The sequence below is a fragment of the Epinephelus moara genome, chromosome 6, assembly GCF_006386435.1.
Source record: "Epinephelus moara isolate mb chromosome 6, YSFRI_EMoa_1.0, whole genome shotgun sequence".
Lineage (NCBI taxonomy): Eukaryota > Metazoa > Chordata > Actinopteri > Perciformes > Serranidae > Epinephelus > Epinephelus moara.
In genome coordinates, this window is record NC_065511.1 from 43,463,382 (window position 1) to 43,482,797 (window position 19,416).

Here is a 19,416-nt window from a genome sequence, read left to right on the forward strand (position 1 = left end):
TGGAAATAAAGTCAGTGCAGCTCTCACACGATTATCAAACTCCATATCCTCATTTTGAGTCCTCATCATAATGCAGGCCAGGATCGCCATAACAAACTTAGATAAATAAATAAATGAATTGTGTTCACAGATCAAACTTTCATCTTCAGATGGCACACTGTCAGGCTTACGCACGGTTTTATGAATCAGAATATTTTTTGGTGCACGGCCATTTTCTGCTTTATAAATGAGAGCCCTGATCTTTTTTGCTGAAAATGTATTTTTGCATGTCAGGTTTGAGTCGGTCGTCCATGAGTCTGTTTTGGATTTGGTCCAAATGTTTGGACCCATAAAAACCTCTAGTGCACATGCAAACACGGGAAAAAAAACATGCAGCCATAATCTGCTGAAACGCGCTCACACTCTACACAAACACACTGTGCAGTATATGAACACACAGTCTACATGCCTGCACACACACACGCACATGCCATCTGAAATATGATTACACACATTAATAAACACACAGTCATGAATGTGAAAACACACAAATGGCCGAATGAAACACGAGCACACATACATATATATACATAGTTGAAACACACACTTCCTCATGCACTCTTAGATACACACACACAGACACGAGGAGTCAGAGGCCTGGCTGTTAATGGCGGTGGTCCTGCGCTCCACAGTGGGATATGTGTTTAGCCATGTTTAGAGCTCCATTTGGGGCCAGATAAATCAAGCTGCTGTCCACCAGAAGCCTCCATTAGGGGCCCCGCGAGGCCCCTGGAAGGCCTGTCAGTCACCCCGTCAGTCAGCGCGCCGCCCTCTTCCAGCGTTTGAACTCATAATTACAGGGAGGCTCAGCTTGGCTCGGCTCGGCCTGGCCCGGCTCCTGAGCCCCCCGCTGCCACCTCCCAGACGTCAGCTCTCGCTAGCCCAGCGCTAATGCTAATACTAACAAACGACGGACATTTCACATCCAGAGGAAACAGCGCCGGAGAAAATATTTATGGGAAGGGAAAAGTCTCCCTCCCTTTGTTGTGCCCCCTTTGGCCCCTCGTCATCCATTTCCACAAACTCTTTTTAGGGCTTTTTATTTCTTTGATTGACAGTCGTGGGTTTCCCCTCCAGTTTGAGAGGTTGGCGAGTTAGTTAGCCGAGGAGCACCAGCGCCAGGTCAACCTCTGGCTGCCACAGATTAATCAAACACCAGTTAGAGGGGAGAGTGTAAAACACAGGGGCTGCGATGACTGATGGCTTTTTAAGGAGTGATGGGGGAGGGAGGTGGAGGAGAAACACACCTCGACCAGGACAGGAGACAGAAATACTGACAGAGCAGAGCTGCAGTTTATCAGCAATGACCAAACAAACTGGAGAATTCAGTCTGTAGCTGGTTTGTCTTCTCCACCAGCCGCTCTGACACGTAACAAACAATCATTCACGAGTCTCACTCTGTTCTGAAACTCATCAATCACATCGAGCTGGTCCAACGGTTCAAACATCGGGTGTATTTTGGAATCCAGCCACTGAGGTCGGCAGATGAAAAAGTTTCCTGAGCTTACACGTACACACACAGAAAAACTCAGCCGTGGCTCGCTAGCTCTCAGGAATTCATGAATAAAATATAGGCTCATAAAGGCAGCATGAACAATGGAAATATTATCCTCCGCTGCATAAATGCACAGCCGACCGCAGAGTATTCTCACAGGGAGCTCGTTCCTCTTATCTCTGACGGCTCGTCGGCCATGGCCGGCCGCTGCATGTGGAGACACACACCGCTAACGAGGGGGAAATCCCCCCCATCACCTAAGATTGATGCAGAAAATTTACCCAGCAGACATTCCTCCGGGCCGAAATGAAAGAGGTGCCTGGTTCACCAGCATTCCTGATTGGCCACACATTCCTTTCTCATTCTAACAACAGTGTGATTGCTGGCACCGAGCCGCTGCTTCACGAGGTAAACACCCACAAAAAACTTTACTTTGTGAAGACTCGGAGGTTTCACCTGGTGAAGGTTTCTGACCAGGAACTCAGTTTAAGTGCCTGAAACTGAGCCGAAAAAATGATTGTAGCAGAAGAAGTGAAGAAGTGTTAGATGGTTTATTTATAACCTCTGTGTCAGAAGAAAGTGAGCAAATAAGTAAGAAACAAAAAAAATAGAGATCAGAAAGGTTTGAACTGAAAGAAATCCAAAAGGAAAATGTAAAAAGAAAATACACTTCAAATGAGATCAAATATGATGATAAACAAAAAGGTTGGAAAGAAAGAAATCCTTCTAAAAAAAACAGAAACTGACTGAAAGTGAAATCCACACAAACAGATGAAACTAGAAAAAAAGTCTCAGTAAATCATCAAATTAAAAGCACATTTGATTTTTATCTCCCTCCCGTCAGCCTTCTATTAAAACAGAGTCTGTGAAGTGTCCTCATGAAACCGGTCCTGTTATAGACGGCGAACTGCTGAGCTGGCCCCGGCCTCAGCTGCATGACTCCTAATACTGACATGAATTATTAATTTGACGCATTCATCACTCTCCCGACCAGCCGTCGATAGCCTCCATTATGGCGGGTGTGTATACATTACAGAGTGTATAGTGTGTCAGAAACTTCCCGCATACGAGCCGCGGGATGGCGGGAAGAGAGGAAGACGGAGGGAGAGGGAGACAGAGAGAGAGAGAAGGGGTGATGGACAGGAGTGACAGCAGGAAGCATTAGCTCAACGAGGCAGAGTCGTGATATCAGAGCTGGATGTCAGAGTGAAGACAGAGCAACATTTTGACACGTAATTCAAACTGCACATCACGAGTCGAGAAACACAAAGTTTGAAGAGGTTACTCAAAGTTTTACAGTGATGTTTGCTAATGATAAAACAGTGAGTTTTGCTTAAACACATCAGAAATGAGCGTTATCATTCTTTGTCCATCAGAGTCTCATATGTTACTCTGTGCATTCACCTGCCACACGCCACTCTCAGGCCTCCACATCTCCACTGCCCTCTGGCAGACTTATACGAGGTAAGCCCCGCCTGCTTTTAAATGATAATTGACCAAAACTGGCAAATGACAACCCCACTGTGTTTCATTACGCTCACCCCCAAATTCCACCAGATGAGTGTTGGTTGCGTCTGCGTTCCAGCACGGCAGCAGAGCCGATCTGTTTCAATTCTAGTCAATGTGTTTGCTTCCACCGGCTGCAGCTGTGCTGCGTTCCGGCTCCGTCACAGCTGCGGTGCTCCAGAGCCCTCCGCAACAGATACGCAGGACTTCTATATTTGCCGGACGCCGGAGCACAACGCAACAATTCAGCACAGAGCAGATTGTGCGGAGCAGGAAGTCGTACACAGAAACAAAATAAAACATCCGGTTAATTTTCAAAATAAAATACACAGTGTTCACGGCGGATCATATTTCCCTGCACTACACCTTATCATTCGGGGTCATTTCACCCCGTTGACACCATGGACGAGGAGATGTTAATCATGGAGGTGCACCCAGATGTCTTCCTACTACTCTTCTGGTTTTGTGGTTCTGTTTATAGAAACTACATCTTGTTATATCGTGTGATTATGCGTGAATTCGCGAGATCTCGTGGGTCCTCGTGACTCCCGCTGTCCAGCGGAGCTGCACCGCTCCGCACAGCAAACACAGCCGGTGGGTATTGACGGACGGCGGAGCACGCAGCGGATAACCAGCGCAGCCGTTCCGCAACGGACATGCATCCAGTGGAATTCCGGCATCAGGCCACACTGGCTGCATGAGCAGAACTTCTGCTGCTCACACGCATGCAGCATTCACACGGACGGCGTAGCTGCTGCAGAGCATCCAGCTGCTCTAACTAACCAGGTCGAGTACCTGACAGGTAACCAACAAAAAGCTATGTACCAGGTAAAAATATGTATACATACAAATTCACAGTATGGGTAAAAATGACCTCCATGGGGGTTAGGGTGAGAACAAAAATCTATTCTTTATTTTTCAGAATAAAAGAAATGAAAGAGATGTGCAGTATATGTGTAATATTCTGACAGTTCCTTTTATTTTGAAAGTCAGTGACACCAGTGTAACCTTTGACCCCGTGGTCACATTGGTCACCGACATGGAGGACTCCAGCCATGACACTTTGCAGCCCGAGGATGAGGTGGCAGCCTACATGGAGTTGGGATCCTTTGGAGGTTTGATGGTGGTGGATGGAGCATGCTAACATGTTTCCTAACCTGGCAGTGATTGAATGTTTTCACCATCCAGTCAAAGAGACGTCCAATTCAAGAACGGAGAACCAGCTTCATGTGAGGGACTGGAGCCTGGGGGGGTTTGATCACGGGTGCAGGTCGGGTATGCTTTGACTCAGACATTATGACAGGCAAAAGATCAGTTTTGGTGCATCAAAATTTGTGATTTCAAACATAATTTTAAACCACTGCATACTGTATTTGTAGAGATCCATAATTAAATAAACAGATGAATTTATTTACATACAATGAGGCTGGTCCAGGTCCCTTTACTGAGCTTTTCAACTAGGAAGAGCCAGTCAGACTGTATCCATCTGCAGTCGCTCGTGCTAATCCATGAGGGATATATGAATATGGGATAGGATCATGACGTGCAGATATTATCGTACATCCCTGGTTCATAACATGTGGTGTTTTGCTGTGGGCGGGGCTCAGGCGCTGCTCTTACACACACAGGAGCTCAGAGGAGTAGAGGAGAGTTGACGAAGGCTGCACTCCTTGTTGCTGCACATGAAAGCTTTCGTGTGACAGCTGACGTAAAACAAAGAATCCAATCAAGCTCTTTATAGCCAGTCCCGAGCAGTTTTAAAAAAAATGATGTGATTGGCCCTGGTCTTTGAGATCGGATTGGGACATTCCAAGTTTTATCTGATGGTTTCATGTGACTCAACACTATGTGCTTTAATGTAAATGTTATTTTTTTGTCTAAACTCTGCATTGCTGCTATTCTTGTCGTCCTTGTAACAGACCTCTCTGGGACAAACCTGTTGAAATAAAGGCTAAATAAAAAACATATCCTTCAACATGGATCTCAACACGTTATTACTACAACAGTGCAGCAGGCCTAAAAAAACATCACAGATTAAGTATGATTGCAGTAAGTGCTGCTGATTAAACAGTTAAGGCGGCAGACATTAAACAGAGTGAGGATATTAACATGTGAGGCTCCCTGACAGCTCGCAGCCAACCTGAGGTCAACGATGTTTATTTGGCTTTAATGGCATTAAGAACTTCAACACGCTCATTAATTTCCTCTCCTTGAACTCACTGAAAGTTACTGAGCGTCAGAGTACAGTATTGTTAGAGCAGCGTGCTAAACAGAGAGAGTGTCTCTGATCACAGAGAGCCAAACGCTGACGCACCGACAGCTTTAACAGCTAATGAAGAGATGATGTCACACCGCCACGCTACGCTAACGAGAAGCTAATGGATGGTGCAGCCGATGACCGCCAAGTCGGCCTCTAGAGTAAACAGCAGGGGCAAGGAACCATCACTTTACCTCTGTCTCTCACACACACACACACACTCACACACACACACACACACACACACACACACACACACACACACACACACAACCACTGAGACACTAAACGCAGCTCCACCCTCCCATACGTCAAACTTAAGACAAAAGCTGAACGGCTGCTTTGTTTCAAAATCAGCTTCACACTGACCTCAACTACATCACATACACACAGATACACACACAAATACACACACAGATACATAAGCACACACAAAGACACACACACTCATAGTCTTTGTGACAAAGAGAAAGAGGGATGGAGAGCGAGCGTCTAAACATCGACGTGCAGGTACAAGTGTGTCTCTAACAGGTTGTATCTGTCTAAACTAACGTGACATTGTGTGTGTGTGTGTGTGTGTGTGTGTGTCTGTGTGTGCATGTGTCTGTGTGTGTGTCCAACTGGGTGTGAGCTCACAGCTAATCACCTTAAAAGAGGAAGTCCATAAATCAGCAGAACACAACTCTCACACTGTAAATCTACACCAACACGTCATCGCTCTGTGTGTGTGTGTGTGTGTGTGTGTGTGTGTGTGTGTACGCACATGTGTGTTTTTGTAAGTTAATGAAAGACAGCATAAGAGAGTGGGAGAGTGAGACTTACTCTCTGAGGTAAAATTTGCCACCAACAGTCAAACAAATTAAAATATGAATATATATTTTCTGCTGTTGATCCAGATCCAGGTCGCAGCGTCAGCAGACTGAGTGAGGCTGTCTACACCTTCAGTTTCTCCACCCCAGTGATGTCCTCAAGCGTCCCCTGGGGGGCCCCAGAGGTGTTATCATGTCTAACCTCCTGCATGTCTTCCCTCCAGTCTCCTCTCAGAGCCGTAACAATCAGAGGCTGAACCACCTCAACCGGCTCCTTTCCACAAAAACTTTATATTTATATACTGTTATAAATCCAGCGGCCCATCCATGGGCCCTCCCAAAGTGATTTTTGATGATTATAACATGCAAAACTACTTCTGTACTTGTTGTTGTTTAAATTGTTTACTCATAGGACCTATTATTTGAAAGATACGCTCCTCGCAGTGCCAATCATGCTGACCGTTATAAGATACAACCACCACAGCAGGCTCAGTAACTGCTTCTGTCAAACAACAAACAGTTATAACTCACCTATGAAGCATCAACATAATCCACAGATCCATATTATCCAGACTGAATCACAGCTTACACAGCCCCCATTTCCTTTCTCACACACTGGCTACGGTTAAGCCAGCATACACTGTACGATTTTTAAAATCTTGCTGTTAATACCAGCTCACACTGTACGAGTGAATCATCTGCGATGTGTGGCCAAAGCTCACGATTTATGTGCTCACACTGTACGTTCTGATCATCAAGCACGATCAGAGAGCTCACACTGTACGGGTGAAAATGGCTCGTCGGCCCCTGTTGACTGTCCTGCCCGTTGACAGTTGTCAATAAAGATACATTTGAAAGCTCCGATTTGTTCCGGAAGTGCCGATGTTGCCAACGAAGCAGGACAAGCGGTTTGCTTTGATGATTTGCGCTATACTGTGTGCTGAAACGTCCAAAAAGAAGATGCGTCAGCGCATATGGACTCACAGATGGCTTGAGAGATGTGGACAGTATGGTTTGTCCATTTTACAACAAGAGTTGGAGGTAAGCCGGCTACAGCCGGGTGCACCCTCTGTGTGTGTGTGTGTGTGTGTGTGTGTGTGTATGTGTGTGTGTGTGTGTTGTACCTCTCAACCAACCTGGCCTCCATATTTACAGTCCACTGACGCGTTGCCATGGTGATCTATGTCTTCGCGCAGGTGCAGTGAGGGATAAATGCACAGACGTTGGTGAATCGGCTCGTGGCTCTGCTTCAACTGTGCGAATGTCTGTGCTGGCCGACCAAAATTTCTGACATGTCAGAAATTCATCCGACCGTCCGACCGCGGTTCTGGAACAGATGATCGGCCCTCGCCCCCCCCTGTACACTGCATGGCAAAAGACGTACGATGAAGCGGAAATCCGGCCCGAGCGTCGGCAGGTCGTGCATCTCAAAAATCGGGTCAAATCCGGTCAAAAATCGTACAGTGTACGCTGGGCTTTACATGATGGCTTCTCATTCAGACTGAAATAAATCTGAATTAAAGTGTTTCCAGGTAGTTTACATGGGAAATATTCATTCCGAACGAGGGTTTACACGGAGATCAGTTTAATCACCTTTATTCAGGTCTGCGCAAGGTTTGGGGCAGGGAAGGTTTCTGATTGGATAGGGGGCGGGGCGGATGTTACGTGTTTACGTTTACCGGAAGAAAACACTGTAGTCCTCGCTCCGGATAACAAGATGCTTGATGACGCCGTTCTAAGTGCCTTTTTCAGGTGTGTTTTGCTTATATTCTTGAAGCAGCAGTACGACAACAACCTTGTTCTGCTAATGCTTCGTCTGTTGAGGAGGAGAAGGGAGGCAGAAGGTCGAAGAAGGGAGATAGAAGACGGTGCTGTGGCGAATGGAAACCGGTGAGTGCAACGAGTCCGACTGCTGTATCTCAGCCCGATGCTATGCAGCCCGTTGCTTTGCCCGTTGCTATGCACGCTCGCGCCAGAAGGGCAAGGAAATGAGCATGCGCAGAAAGACCGGAATGAACTTAAAGAGGAATGAGTGTATACATGCACACAAAATTCTTTCATTCGGAATGACAAACGGAATAAACCACCCCCTTTATTCAGATTTGATTTTCAATCGGAATGACCATTTTTCAATTGGAATGACCGTTTACATGACCACTTTTAATCGGAATGGTCTTTCATTCCGATTAAAAGTGGAATTAAACTGTGCATGTAAACGTACTGACTGACAACAGTCCAGATGATCTAAATCCAGTCACATATTTCGTCCAAACACATGATTCCATCCACAGATATCCACCAACTGCTCCTGCATCCTTTCAAACCTTCACATTTCTCCACATATTATCCATCATGTCTCTGTCCTGCATGGAAACAACTGACCAGCCAGGATCTCAAAATGGAGGCCAGATCCTGACCTTTTGATTGACACCTCACTTGAGCCAATAGGAGCTTCCAGCGCTGTTGTTTTGGCCTCGATAGCCAACCAGAGCCTGAGCTGAAGGAACACAACTCCTGTAGTTTAGAGGTATTTAAAGAGTCAGTGATTGGCCCATATCACCCGAGGATTATGGGTCTTGTAGTCAATGACACTCTGAAGGTCCACAGCAGCTTTTTTACAGTCACCTCCATCCACGTCTCTCCTTTATCACCCATGTGAGCACCCAAGTCTCCAGCAGAACTCTGTGAGTGCTTGTTTGTGTCTCACCTGACTGTAGGTGGCGTCCAGCAGCGTGTCCAGGTTCTGCAGAGGTGCCGGGGTTTTGTCTTTGAATCGAGTCAGCAGGCGGCGCTGGATGGCTCTGAACTGGACGGCCCGCTCTGACAGCAGATCCTGGTACTGCTGAGCACTGACACGCAGCTCACACACACACACACACACACACACACACACACACACACACACACACACACACACACACAGGGAGACTTCTTATTTACTTGGAAATACTTTGTTATCTCTTTGTTAAGGTCAGCTGATGCATCAGCGTTGATGTATACCTGGAAGTGGTTGTCCACAGACAGGAAGTACTCCTGCAGCGGGAGCGGTCCACTGAAGCTTTTCTTGAAGTCTTTGACTCCCAGTTTGGAGAAATGCTGGTCGAATCTCTGAACCAGTTCCTTCACCACCAGCCACATGTCCTCAAAGTGGTCGCTCTGGATACGGTAACGCTCTGACAAACACAGACAGACACACTTACGCAGGGACGGGGTAGCATGACAATAATAACTGTGAATGGAAATTAAATCCGTTGATGTGACTTGAGAAGTAAAGAAAAAAGTAAAAGTCATGATCAGTATTAAAAGGCTGCAATAAAGCGTTTAAAGATATTAAAACATAGTTAAATGTTTCAATAGGCTGTACGAATGAAACAGAAGCAAAGTGTATCTGTGAGGTGTAGTTAAGATATATCATGAGGTCTTAAGACTTGGTGAATGGTATCAAGAGGTCTGTTGAGCTCAAAAGAAGTGAGTGAAAAAAAGTTTAAAGGACGTATCAAAAGGCATCATCATCGTCAGGTTATCGGATATTGAAAGGCACCAAAAGGTATCAAAAAGTGATGGATGACAGATCCACATTTGCCAGATGTTTCAGTAGTTACATGTTGGTTGTTATTAAGGCTCTGCAGAAGGTTCAAGACGTATCAAAAGACAGTCTTAGAATTTCAGGATATCTTACACTCACTGCAGAGCGGCTCAAAGGGCGGTGCAGCTGTCATTTCTAGTTTCAGATCAATGCAGTACAGCTAGTGCCCATGTAGCATGAGTAGTACTTGAACCCATCTGTCATCATGGACGTGTTGGTCTTAAAATACGGTTTGGTCAGGTCAGGTGCATTTTTGGCATTTAGCAAGCAACTGATCCATTGACCAACAAAAAAATGGTCTAAAGTCAGAATGGTGCGGTACTATATGTTCCTGCTATTTAAAAAGGCGTATTATTCACATAGTATGATGCATCTACAGAGGCGTGTTCACAACACTCGTACACTCTGCTTGTTACAAACACAAGGAGGTGTGGATGGGTTTCAGATGTGTGAAATAATTCATCATTCTTGAGGAAAATATGCATGAACGTAGCAGAGCTGCAGAGCTGCTGTCTGACTCCACACAAAAAGAGACGCGGTGCACATGTTCTGATTATTTAAGAAGCTTAAAGTTCAGCTCTGTTTCCTCTCTCAAGTTTACATCTACAGTTTGTAGTTTTGATATTTGCTGCAGTGACATGACTGCTCTCACTGCCTCACTCTCAGTAGGAAATCGCTCGCTGCTCCAATTTACCGAATCCACCATGCAAAGAGTAGAGCACTAGGTGCAGGCACAGCTTTTGAAGGTAATCATCATTTAATTCATGATATGCCCAAAATACCACATGATTAATAAAGGGAGTAAGTGCAATCCCTCTCCCTCCTGTGCCTTACTTTGTGCCCAGATTATGCACTGTGTCAAGAGCAAAGTGGAGGGGGAGGTTACTGATTATTCTAGTAGGCTCTAAGAGTCACAGAGAGAAATCAAAAGTAAAATAATAGGTTTTCATGATTCATCACAAAGTATTGAAAATTGTCAAAGAGGCAACAAAACATTGAGAGTAAAACAGACACCATTTGGGAAATATTTGAAGCCCTGAAGCAGCTCTGTGTCAGGGACAGTGAATTCCCACATTTACATGTAAACCAGTTTCCATGGAGGTAAACCAGTGCTCAGTGTGTCGTGGTGTTTTCAGACTCACGGGAGGTCTTGGAGGCTTGCACGGTAACTTTGGCTCCTGACAGGAACTGGAAAGCCAAACTGTTCCCGTCCTTATCTTCTGATTTAGCTGAAAACTCTGCAGAGACAGAAAGACAGACAGCAGCGTGATGAGACAGATAGGACGGCCTATCGTGATGCAAGACGCCAACAAAGGTGAACAAGATACAGTCACACTGTTCACAAAGACACACAATGTAAGCAGGCAGCAGCTTACACAAATCCCTCCGTGCACAAAAGCACAGAGGACGCTGAGTGTGTGTTTAGACGTCAGAGCTGCTGATTGTGGGCGATTGTACCGAAGATAACTGGGAAACACAACAGAGGTTCTGAGGGCTCAAACACACACGCGCACACACACGCACACACACAGCATCACAAATAAATAAACAGGCATAAACACACTGGTATAAATACACAACCACACACACACAGACACATAACAACTGATGACTCATATGAATGTATACACATGTACAGCTACACATTTCTCTCATTCCCAAGCTTTCCGTTCCTGCTCACGTCATCTGGCGTCATGTCACGCCCTCCTGTGGATGCTTATTGGTCCTCAGCTCTCAGCTGACACTATCTGTAGGACCTGTCTGTCTCAGATCAACTGAACCAACATGTTTCATATTATATTGTTTCATCTCTGGTTTCATATCTGACAGATATTTTAAACAGGCTGCATTTATAGATTCATATTTATCCAGAGAACTGAGTCACTTATTCACAAATTCACACTCACACACGTCACCATAGGAACCAATTTAGTTGGAGCTTCTCAAAGTCCGTGAAGGATCCTTAAACGGCTGGATTTCAAGGACGTTATTGCATCAAATCCTAATGTCAAGGATCCTTCGAATTCTACAGAGGACTGAGACCTTCCTTAAGAGAATTTTCAAGGATGCGTGTGTGTATCCTCTGCAGGCATGAAGTACCCACATAATTTAAGGCGGGGCCTCTTCAACGACGCACACCTGGGCACTCGCTAGCCTGTTACAATGTGTGTTCACCGAGTGCTAGGAGGGAGTCTTGCCTAGTCCCTGTAGGACCTGACTTGGAAGGTTGCATCCTTCCACAGAAGGATCATGATTTTATATAAAAAAATTGGATGTAAATGGAAATTTTCTTCAGCTCAATTAACTGGAGACTGACATTCTTGGTTTCATCTTTTTACTCTGCATTTGATTCATTATACCCAATTAAAGCTCTGTAGCAGCAGCCTAAATGTCGTCACAGTGAGAAAAAACCTGAGGTGCCATTTCTTTCAACATGTTTTTTTTTTCTTCTTTGATGAAACAGACGGACACACTGAACTGCAGGCTGCAGACTATGTTCACTACTGCAACCACCAGCACCCTCGTCCCACCGTGTTGTATTCTCATGTCAGTGCAGATAACAATAGTCTGAAGGAACCTTTTAGTTCCCTGAGACTAAATGTCTTTTAGTCTTTTTGGGTGAAAATGCATCTTTATTGTATTGTCTTCTTTTCCAGTGTTTTTCCAGTGTTTTTGTACAAAGACTCATCTTGCACTCACAAAAATGATAAACTGCAGTTAGAGATAATAAGGTTATTCAGATAACTCCTACAACCACATGAAACCTGCAGGTCCACCTTCATCAAGATGCTGACCAGCAGCAGCAGCACAGTGGATCAGGTGCGTGTTCATGTATCAGTTTACAGAAGAAGTCTCCTCTGCCAAAGCCTCAACCAATGCAATGTGTTGGTTTTTATAAAAATGTGTGATCCAAAAGCAGAACTTTGACTGTTTGTGAAACTGAGAACAGTTTTTCCAAACATTGTGTAAGTGTTTTGACGTGTAAGAGTGTACAATGTGTGTGTGTTAGTGTGTCTGCTTTTACCTGGGAAGATGGCGTTGAGGTTGACAGGTGGCTGGTTGGTGTCCACGGTGATCTTAAACTTGGTGGTTTTGGCGGGAAAGGAGGGAACACACACCAACGCCAGAGGAAGACTGAACCTGGACTGGAGAACCCTGGGAACTCCTGAGAGAAAGAAAACATATCAGAACTGTAGAATTGTTTTCATCATACTTTTTCCTTGTTATGTTGCATTTCCCATCATGCTCTACACAATTTAGATCTTTCAGATGCCTGCAGAGAGAATCGACTCCTTTTGTCGAGGCTTGCATATTAAAAAGTAAAAACAGTTTCTGTCTCCTTGTTACCTTACATTATTTTGGGTTTGAGTTAAATACATATTATTTTGTCCTTCAGAGAAGCCTCTACTGATGCTACATTATCTACTGCTACCAATAATAACTGATTAGTTCTGCATTATTTTACACTATTTTTCATCCTCCCTCCTCCTGTAGCTCTCTTCCTGAAAAACAACCTTAAATTCACAGCTCACTTCCTCTTTCAGTGGCGCCCATCTCTGCAAAACACCTCTACAGCGAATCAAACGAGGTCAGCACAAAGCTTTTCAGGCTTTCTCTCCAAACAGCCGTCAGGTTAACATTTGTTAACACAGTCAACACTGCAGATGTTCACATTACACGAGTATCTGAGAGCTACGAGGCCCAGAGACTCAACATCAACACCAGGTTCGGACAAGTGTTTGTCGAAGAGCAGAAAAGGAAGTTTTGTGAAAAGTGGGGGAAATTTTGAGAAGAGAAAAAAGAGGGGAGGAGGAGAGGTAAGGCCAACTATAATGATGTCCTGAGCTTAAGCAGTGCTGAGCTTGGCAGAAATCTACACTTAGCTAGAATAACAGAGCGAGGGGAAGGGGTGATGGAGGAAAACAGTTGTTAAGAAGAGATGGAGCGAGGGAGGCGGAGGGGGGAGGAGGTGAACTAAACGACAGGAGAGGGAGAGAACCTGAGTGGAGCAGGAAAATGAGTGGAAATAAAGCAGCGTGAGAGACGGACTGAGAGAGGAATAATATGAGCGAGGACGGCCGCGGTGGGAGGGAGGGACGCTTTAATTATGGAATGTTCCAGGTTATTACAGATAGCAATAATTACCTGCAACTACTGTGCACCTTTCAGTCCAGACAAGCTATTATTACGTGATTATGTGAATAATTCAATTTGGTCTGAATACATGAGGCAGAAAGAGAAGACGGGAAGCCAAAGAAAACAGGAGAAAACAGGAAAATGTGGCCCACTTCCTTCTCTCCTCTCCCTCATTGACCCGTCGTCCTGGGTGACTGAAACGTTCAGCAACAAATTATGTCCAACAAACACAACACAGTGGGTTAAATCCACATGTCAGACTGAATATGTAGGAAGTTTCCTCAATGTGAAAGTCAGAAGTGCAAACCTCTTTCTAAACGCTCAAAGTTCTCCATGTTGGAAAATTATTAGTGATCACAAAACTTAATTGTTTGTTCAGCTGATTTTGATCAATTTCTAACATCCAGCTGATTCGCTATCGCTATCATAATAATAATAAAATTATAACAATAACCTGAGAGTGCAGGTAGGGAGTGCGCCGGTGGAGGAGCTCAGACATGTAGGGGGGAGCCAGGTTGTGGTGTTTGAAGGAGTTTGAAGAGGATAAGCTGGGGGAAAGGGAGCCAGCGGAGGTTATGAAGAACGGGGTGATGTGGTCACAGGTGCATTCGTTTGTGAGAAGATGAGCGGCAGAATTCTGGATGTAATTTTTTTTTTAAAGATTATTTTTTGGGCTTTTACAGCCTGTATTTGAGCAGACAGTGTTGGAAAGAAGGCAAGAGAAAGGATAATGGGCAGCAAAGGGCTGCAGGTTGGAATCCAAACCTGAGGCCGTTGCAGCAAGGACACAGCCTTTGTACATAGGGGGCCCCTGATCTACCAGGTGAACTTTCAGTAGCCCTGGAATTCTGAATATATTGTAGTTTCTTGAGAGTTTTGTATCATGAATTGTGGAGGAGGCTGTTGCAGTGGTCCAGTCTGGAAGTGATGAAGCATGAATGAATGAATGACTCTCTGCAGATGAAAAGCAGAGGGATGGGTGGAGGCGGGCGATGTTTCTGAGATGGAAGAGGACTGTTTAGGTCAGAAGAGAAGATTTGATCAAAGATGACACCGAGGTTATGGACATGAGGGGAGGAGAGCAGAGTGAATCCATCGATGGAGGGGGAGAAGTTATGGGTGGATCTGATAAGAGATTTGTGACTGATGATGACAACTTCTGATTTGTCACAGTTCAGTTAGAGGAAGTTGATTTAAAGCCAAGATTTTATGTCAGTGATGCAGTTGGTGAGGGCAGAAATAGTGGCGTTTGTAGTTTGGTGAAGATGTGGATGAATGTCGTCGTGGGGCAGTCCATAACGGCGAGTATTTGACTGGGGGGGGTGCAGGATGAAGAGGGGGCCGACAACTGAACCTTGGGGAACACCTTAAATTCAAATGGAGAAGCAGTGAACAAACAACACCAACATCCTGTCACATCCAGGAGATGACAGTGATTGAGTTGTTATACAAAACTAAAATTACACTGAAAAATTCAAGTAGGTGTGAAAAAACATTTTAGTTCTCGCACATAAAATCAGGCTTTAGTTTTAGTTTGGTCTAAAACTGTCTGTGTCTTTGGTTTTAGTTTTTGACAATTTGGGACTTCTATATGATTCTGATTCAACTGAGCTCACTCTCAGGTTGTTACCAATTATCAGATCGCTGTGAGGATTCTGACATTATTAAAAATGAGAAACTCTGCTCCTCTGGTGTTAATGATGGGTGGGGAAGGGGTGAGAAAATAAAAGCAGCGTAATAATTAATAATCTGAGACTTTCGGAGGAGAAAGACAACACAGAAAACAGAGACGGAGGTAAACTACAGTAGATTAAAACAGAAGCAGAACGGAGAGAGGGTGAAATGAAGGAAGAGAATCGGAAAGGAGGTCATGAAAGGCTTAAAAAGACCAGAGGACATTCTCACCTCAAATTCAGCATCACTATTCACCACTGTGTATATGTGTGTGTGTGTGTGTGTGTGTATCTCGTCTTGCTTCACCTCTGTACACTCCCAGACTGTCGTCACCAGGTCACACCCTCAGTACAGAGATTTACCTGCACGACCAGTGTATCTGTGTATCAGTGCATGTGTGTGCTTTAAAAACTCTTTAAACTTTTAAAAAACATGTTTTCCAACACATCTGTGAGACTACTCAGAGACAGACATCTGCATTATGTTTAGCTGTTTGCTCAGTATCAGTAAACTTTAAACTCTCGCTGCGTTCACCCAAAACCTGATCTGAACCCACACACCACATGTGTCTGAGTCTTTACCCCCCTTTGATTTGAACTTTATTCACATTCTGTTTTTTCCTCACTGGATTGTGTTACTAATAGTTGCTCTAACTGACCCTCAGGGAGCGCTGAACGTTTTATCAAGGAGACGCAGGAGGCAGTAAATACTCAGACCAACTTTAACTAAACTTAAAATCAAACTGAGACCGATGGCTTCAGATTTCTGTTTTTAAACGGAGCTTAGTGACTGAGCAGGTGAATAAACACACTCTGAGAATGTTCAGATTTAAAACCAATTAGACTTAAAGATCTGTCGGAACAAAAAAACAAGGTACCGCGATCATGTTACAGTGATCGACCGCTTCCATGGATCTAAAACCTTAGTGCAGGGTCATTCCTACAGAAATGTTGTTGAAATAATTCACTTACAGTACTTTATTATTCTGCTGACAGTGTTTATTTGAGGTCTTTTCATACCTGACAACATATGAAAATATAATTTAAAACTACAGTAATTCAATTCTTTATTTCACTTTGCTCCCATGATCCTTTACTTCACAGTAACCGTCTACTTCCTGCGGGCTAACTGAGGCTGTTGTGTGCACACTGACTTTTTTAAAATCTGGGTTGAGTGAGTAAAAAATTGCGTCACTGTTGACGGCAACTTGGCTGTTTAAAAAGGCGTGTTTGTGCAGGATGCCCTGATTCTCTCTGACCAGTCAGTGGTCTGCAGTGTTTTAACTCCACCTTCTAGTATCTGATCAGCTCACTTAAAACCTCAATATCAGGACCCATCGGCTTTATCGTTTGAGGATGATAGTTACACCAGCAACATAAGACAGGTCCACACCAGTCAGCTTCTGAGGCTTAAAAATGAAGCCAAAAACTGCAGTTCCTCGAATGTCCACTTGAGGCTGGCTCCAAGAGTGAGTCAATACCCACAGACTCCCAACTTTACAACAGAAATAAACAAATCTCTAGCTAATTTCAACATTCACGACAACTGTACAGGGGCTGAACGTTTATAGAACTGTCCTGATTACATTTCATCAAGGCTTTAAGTGACAGGCTGTCGTTGCTCCAGTCTATGAGTCAGATCCACCCTCTCGTCGATGGCAAAAATGCTGAACTCAAGGCATCAAAACAGGAGTCCTCAAACCAACGGGTGACGTCATGGTAGCAACATCTAGGGATGCACAATTTTGGATTTTTGTTGTTATCCGATATGCTGAGATGTACCAACTTATTTGACCGATGACCAATATTGATATCAATATATCCGATTTTTTCCCTACCTACTTTTAGTGATCATCAAGTAGTGAAGTTAACATCATATTGTACATGCATACCTTTATCGTGACGGCCCACCAGCAGATGGAGACATGAAACACTGTTCAGTGCCTGTAATGTTCATTCATTGTGCAAAATAAGAAAAAGCATGTTGGCCGATTCTGATAGGTCATTCTAAAACTGATATCAGCCAATACCAATGACATACTGATATTATCCTGCATCCCTAGCTACATCCATTATTTAAACAGTCTATGGTCCAGGCATCATTTTGGCCAAAACACATATCTGCATATAAACGCTGGTAAATTACAAAAAAAGACAGTGAAAAGCAACACCTGTTTAAAGGTGTTTGGTCCAAACTACTGAAATAGAAACCGCAATGCTTCCACTACCAAAATCATGTATTGTTGCTGACAGACTGTGCAAACATACGCAGATATGTTGGTACCAAATAAAGACCCAGGTATATCCACGACTTCTCCTCACAGAAAACCAAAAAAGGAGTGAGTCCAGTTAAGTAGAGCTATGTCATATCATGCAGTGGAAATGTGACTTAGTGTACTACGTGCATGAGTTCATGACATTTAGAGCTTATCAGACAGCAACACTGTCCCTGCTGTAATTTAATTTCTCTCATCTGTGACTCATCTGATGTTTTCTGATCAGTGTGAACAGCGGACAGGCTTTAAGGACACATGGTTACTGTTTCCAGCTGACTCAAATGTATTCTGTATCTGCTGCAGTCACATCCTGAGTCACGTCACCTCCACAGGAGCCCAGTTTAAATGCTGGATCGCAATTTGTCAGCGTTGCCACGGCAATAAATAAACTTTGCATCACCCGCCTGCGTCAAATGTCACAGTTTTGGTCGGGTTTGATGACATGAAGGATGACAAGACATGGTGGAAAGACAAAGAGCAGACTGTTGGTGTTTGAAGCCAGAGAGTGAGTAACTGACTAAACATCATCTCTCAGTTACAGTAAACTGAGGTTACTGTGTTTCTCCCACAGATGCTTCATCTTATTTACTGCTTGTCCCGAGCTGCAGGCTTCTGGAACCTGCAGTCAGAGACGTTTTTTAAGATATATCACGTACTGTGACGTGTGACCTCAGACCTGACCTCTGATAGCTGCCTGCTGTGCTGCTGTTGTGGGAAGTGAAGCTTTGTCAACTGTTAAACACACTTAAAATCACAAGTGAGCGCCGCTGCTGCTACTTGTTAAAGCTGCTGTAGCTCCACTGTACTGCCGCCTCAGAGGACTCTGATTCCAATTATCTGGAATCTGTGTGTGTGTGTGTGTGTGTGTGTGTGTGTGTGTGTGTGTGTGAGGGGGAGAGAAAAGACCACAGAGTTTATTTGAGCAGAGGACCACTGTACAGGATCAGGTTCTTACCACAGCTGCAGTGATGTCAGCCCTGTGTGTGTGATTTAGTGTGTACGTATGTCAAAGTCCAAATATGTGTGTATCAAAGATGTGTGTGTGAGTGTGTGGATATATTGCATGCATTACACACATGGTCATTCTTTATGTGCCTTTTGATCGTTTCCTGTGAGATACACGCAGTCACAGCTCAGCCAGTCTTCAACAAATCATGTTCTTATGGACTGATTGTGCATCAGTGATTTACATTACACAGCCCCACTGAGAGTCACTGAGAGTCACTGAGAGTCACTGAGAGTCACTGAGAGTCACTGAGAGGCACTGAGAGGCACTGAGAGGCACTGGGAGTCAGAGAGAGTCAGAGAGAGTCACTGAGAGTCAGAGAGAGTCACTGAGACTCACTGAGAGTCAGAGAGAGTCAGAGAGTTACTGAGAGTCACTGAGAGTCAGAGAGAGTCACTGAGACTCACTGAGACTCACTGAGAGTCAGAGAGAGTCAGAGAGTTACTGAGAGTCACTGAGAGTCAGAGAGAGTCACTGAGAGTCAGAGAGAGTCACTGAGAGTCACTGAGAGTCCGAGAGAGTCACTGAGAGTCAGAGAGACTCAGAGAGAGTCACTGAGAGTCAGAGAGAGTCACTGAGAGTCACTGAGAGTCAGAGAGAGTCACTGAGAGTCTGAGTCAGAGAGAGTCACT

The 19,416-nt window shown here is 44.5% G+C and overlaps 1 protein-coding gene across 3 annotated transcripts in view; it reads right to left on the reverse strand.

Annotated features, from left to right (window-relative positions):
• bbs9 (Bardet-Biedl syndrome 9) overlaps nucleotides 1–19,416 on the reverse strand; it is a 242,450-nt gene that overhangs the window by 135,769 nt on the left and 87,265 nt on the right. For all 3 annotated transcript variants that reach the window (XM_050046001.1, XM_050046000.1, XM_050045999.1), the window contains 4 exons: nucleotides 12,718–12,858; nucleotides 10,835–10,930; nucleotides 9,107–9,279; nucleotides 8,814–8,966 (listed from right to left, as the gene is read on the reverse strand). In XM_050046001.1, the coding sequence (XP_049901958.1) occupies nucleotides 8,814–8,966; nucleotides 9,107–9,279; nucleotides 10,835–10,930; nucleotides 12,718–12,858 (563 nt within the window). The remainder of the gene's footprint in view (nucleotides 1–8,813; nucleotides 8,967–9,106; nucleotides 9,280–10,834; nucleotides 10,931–12,717; nucleotides 12,859–19,416) is intronic.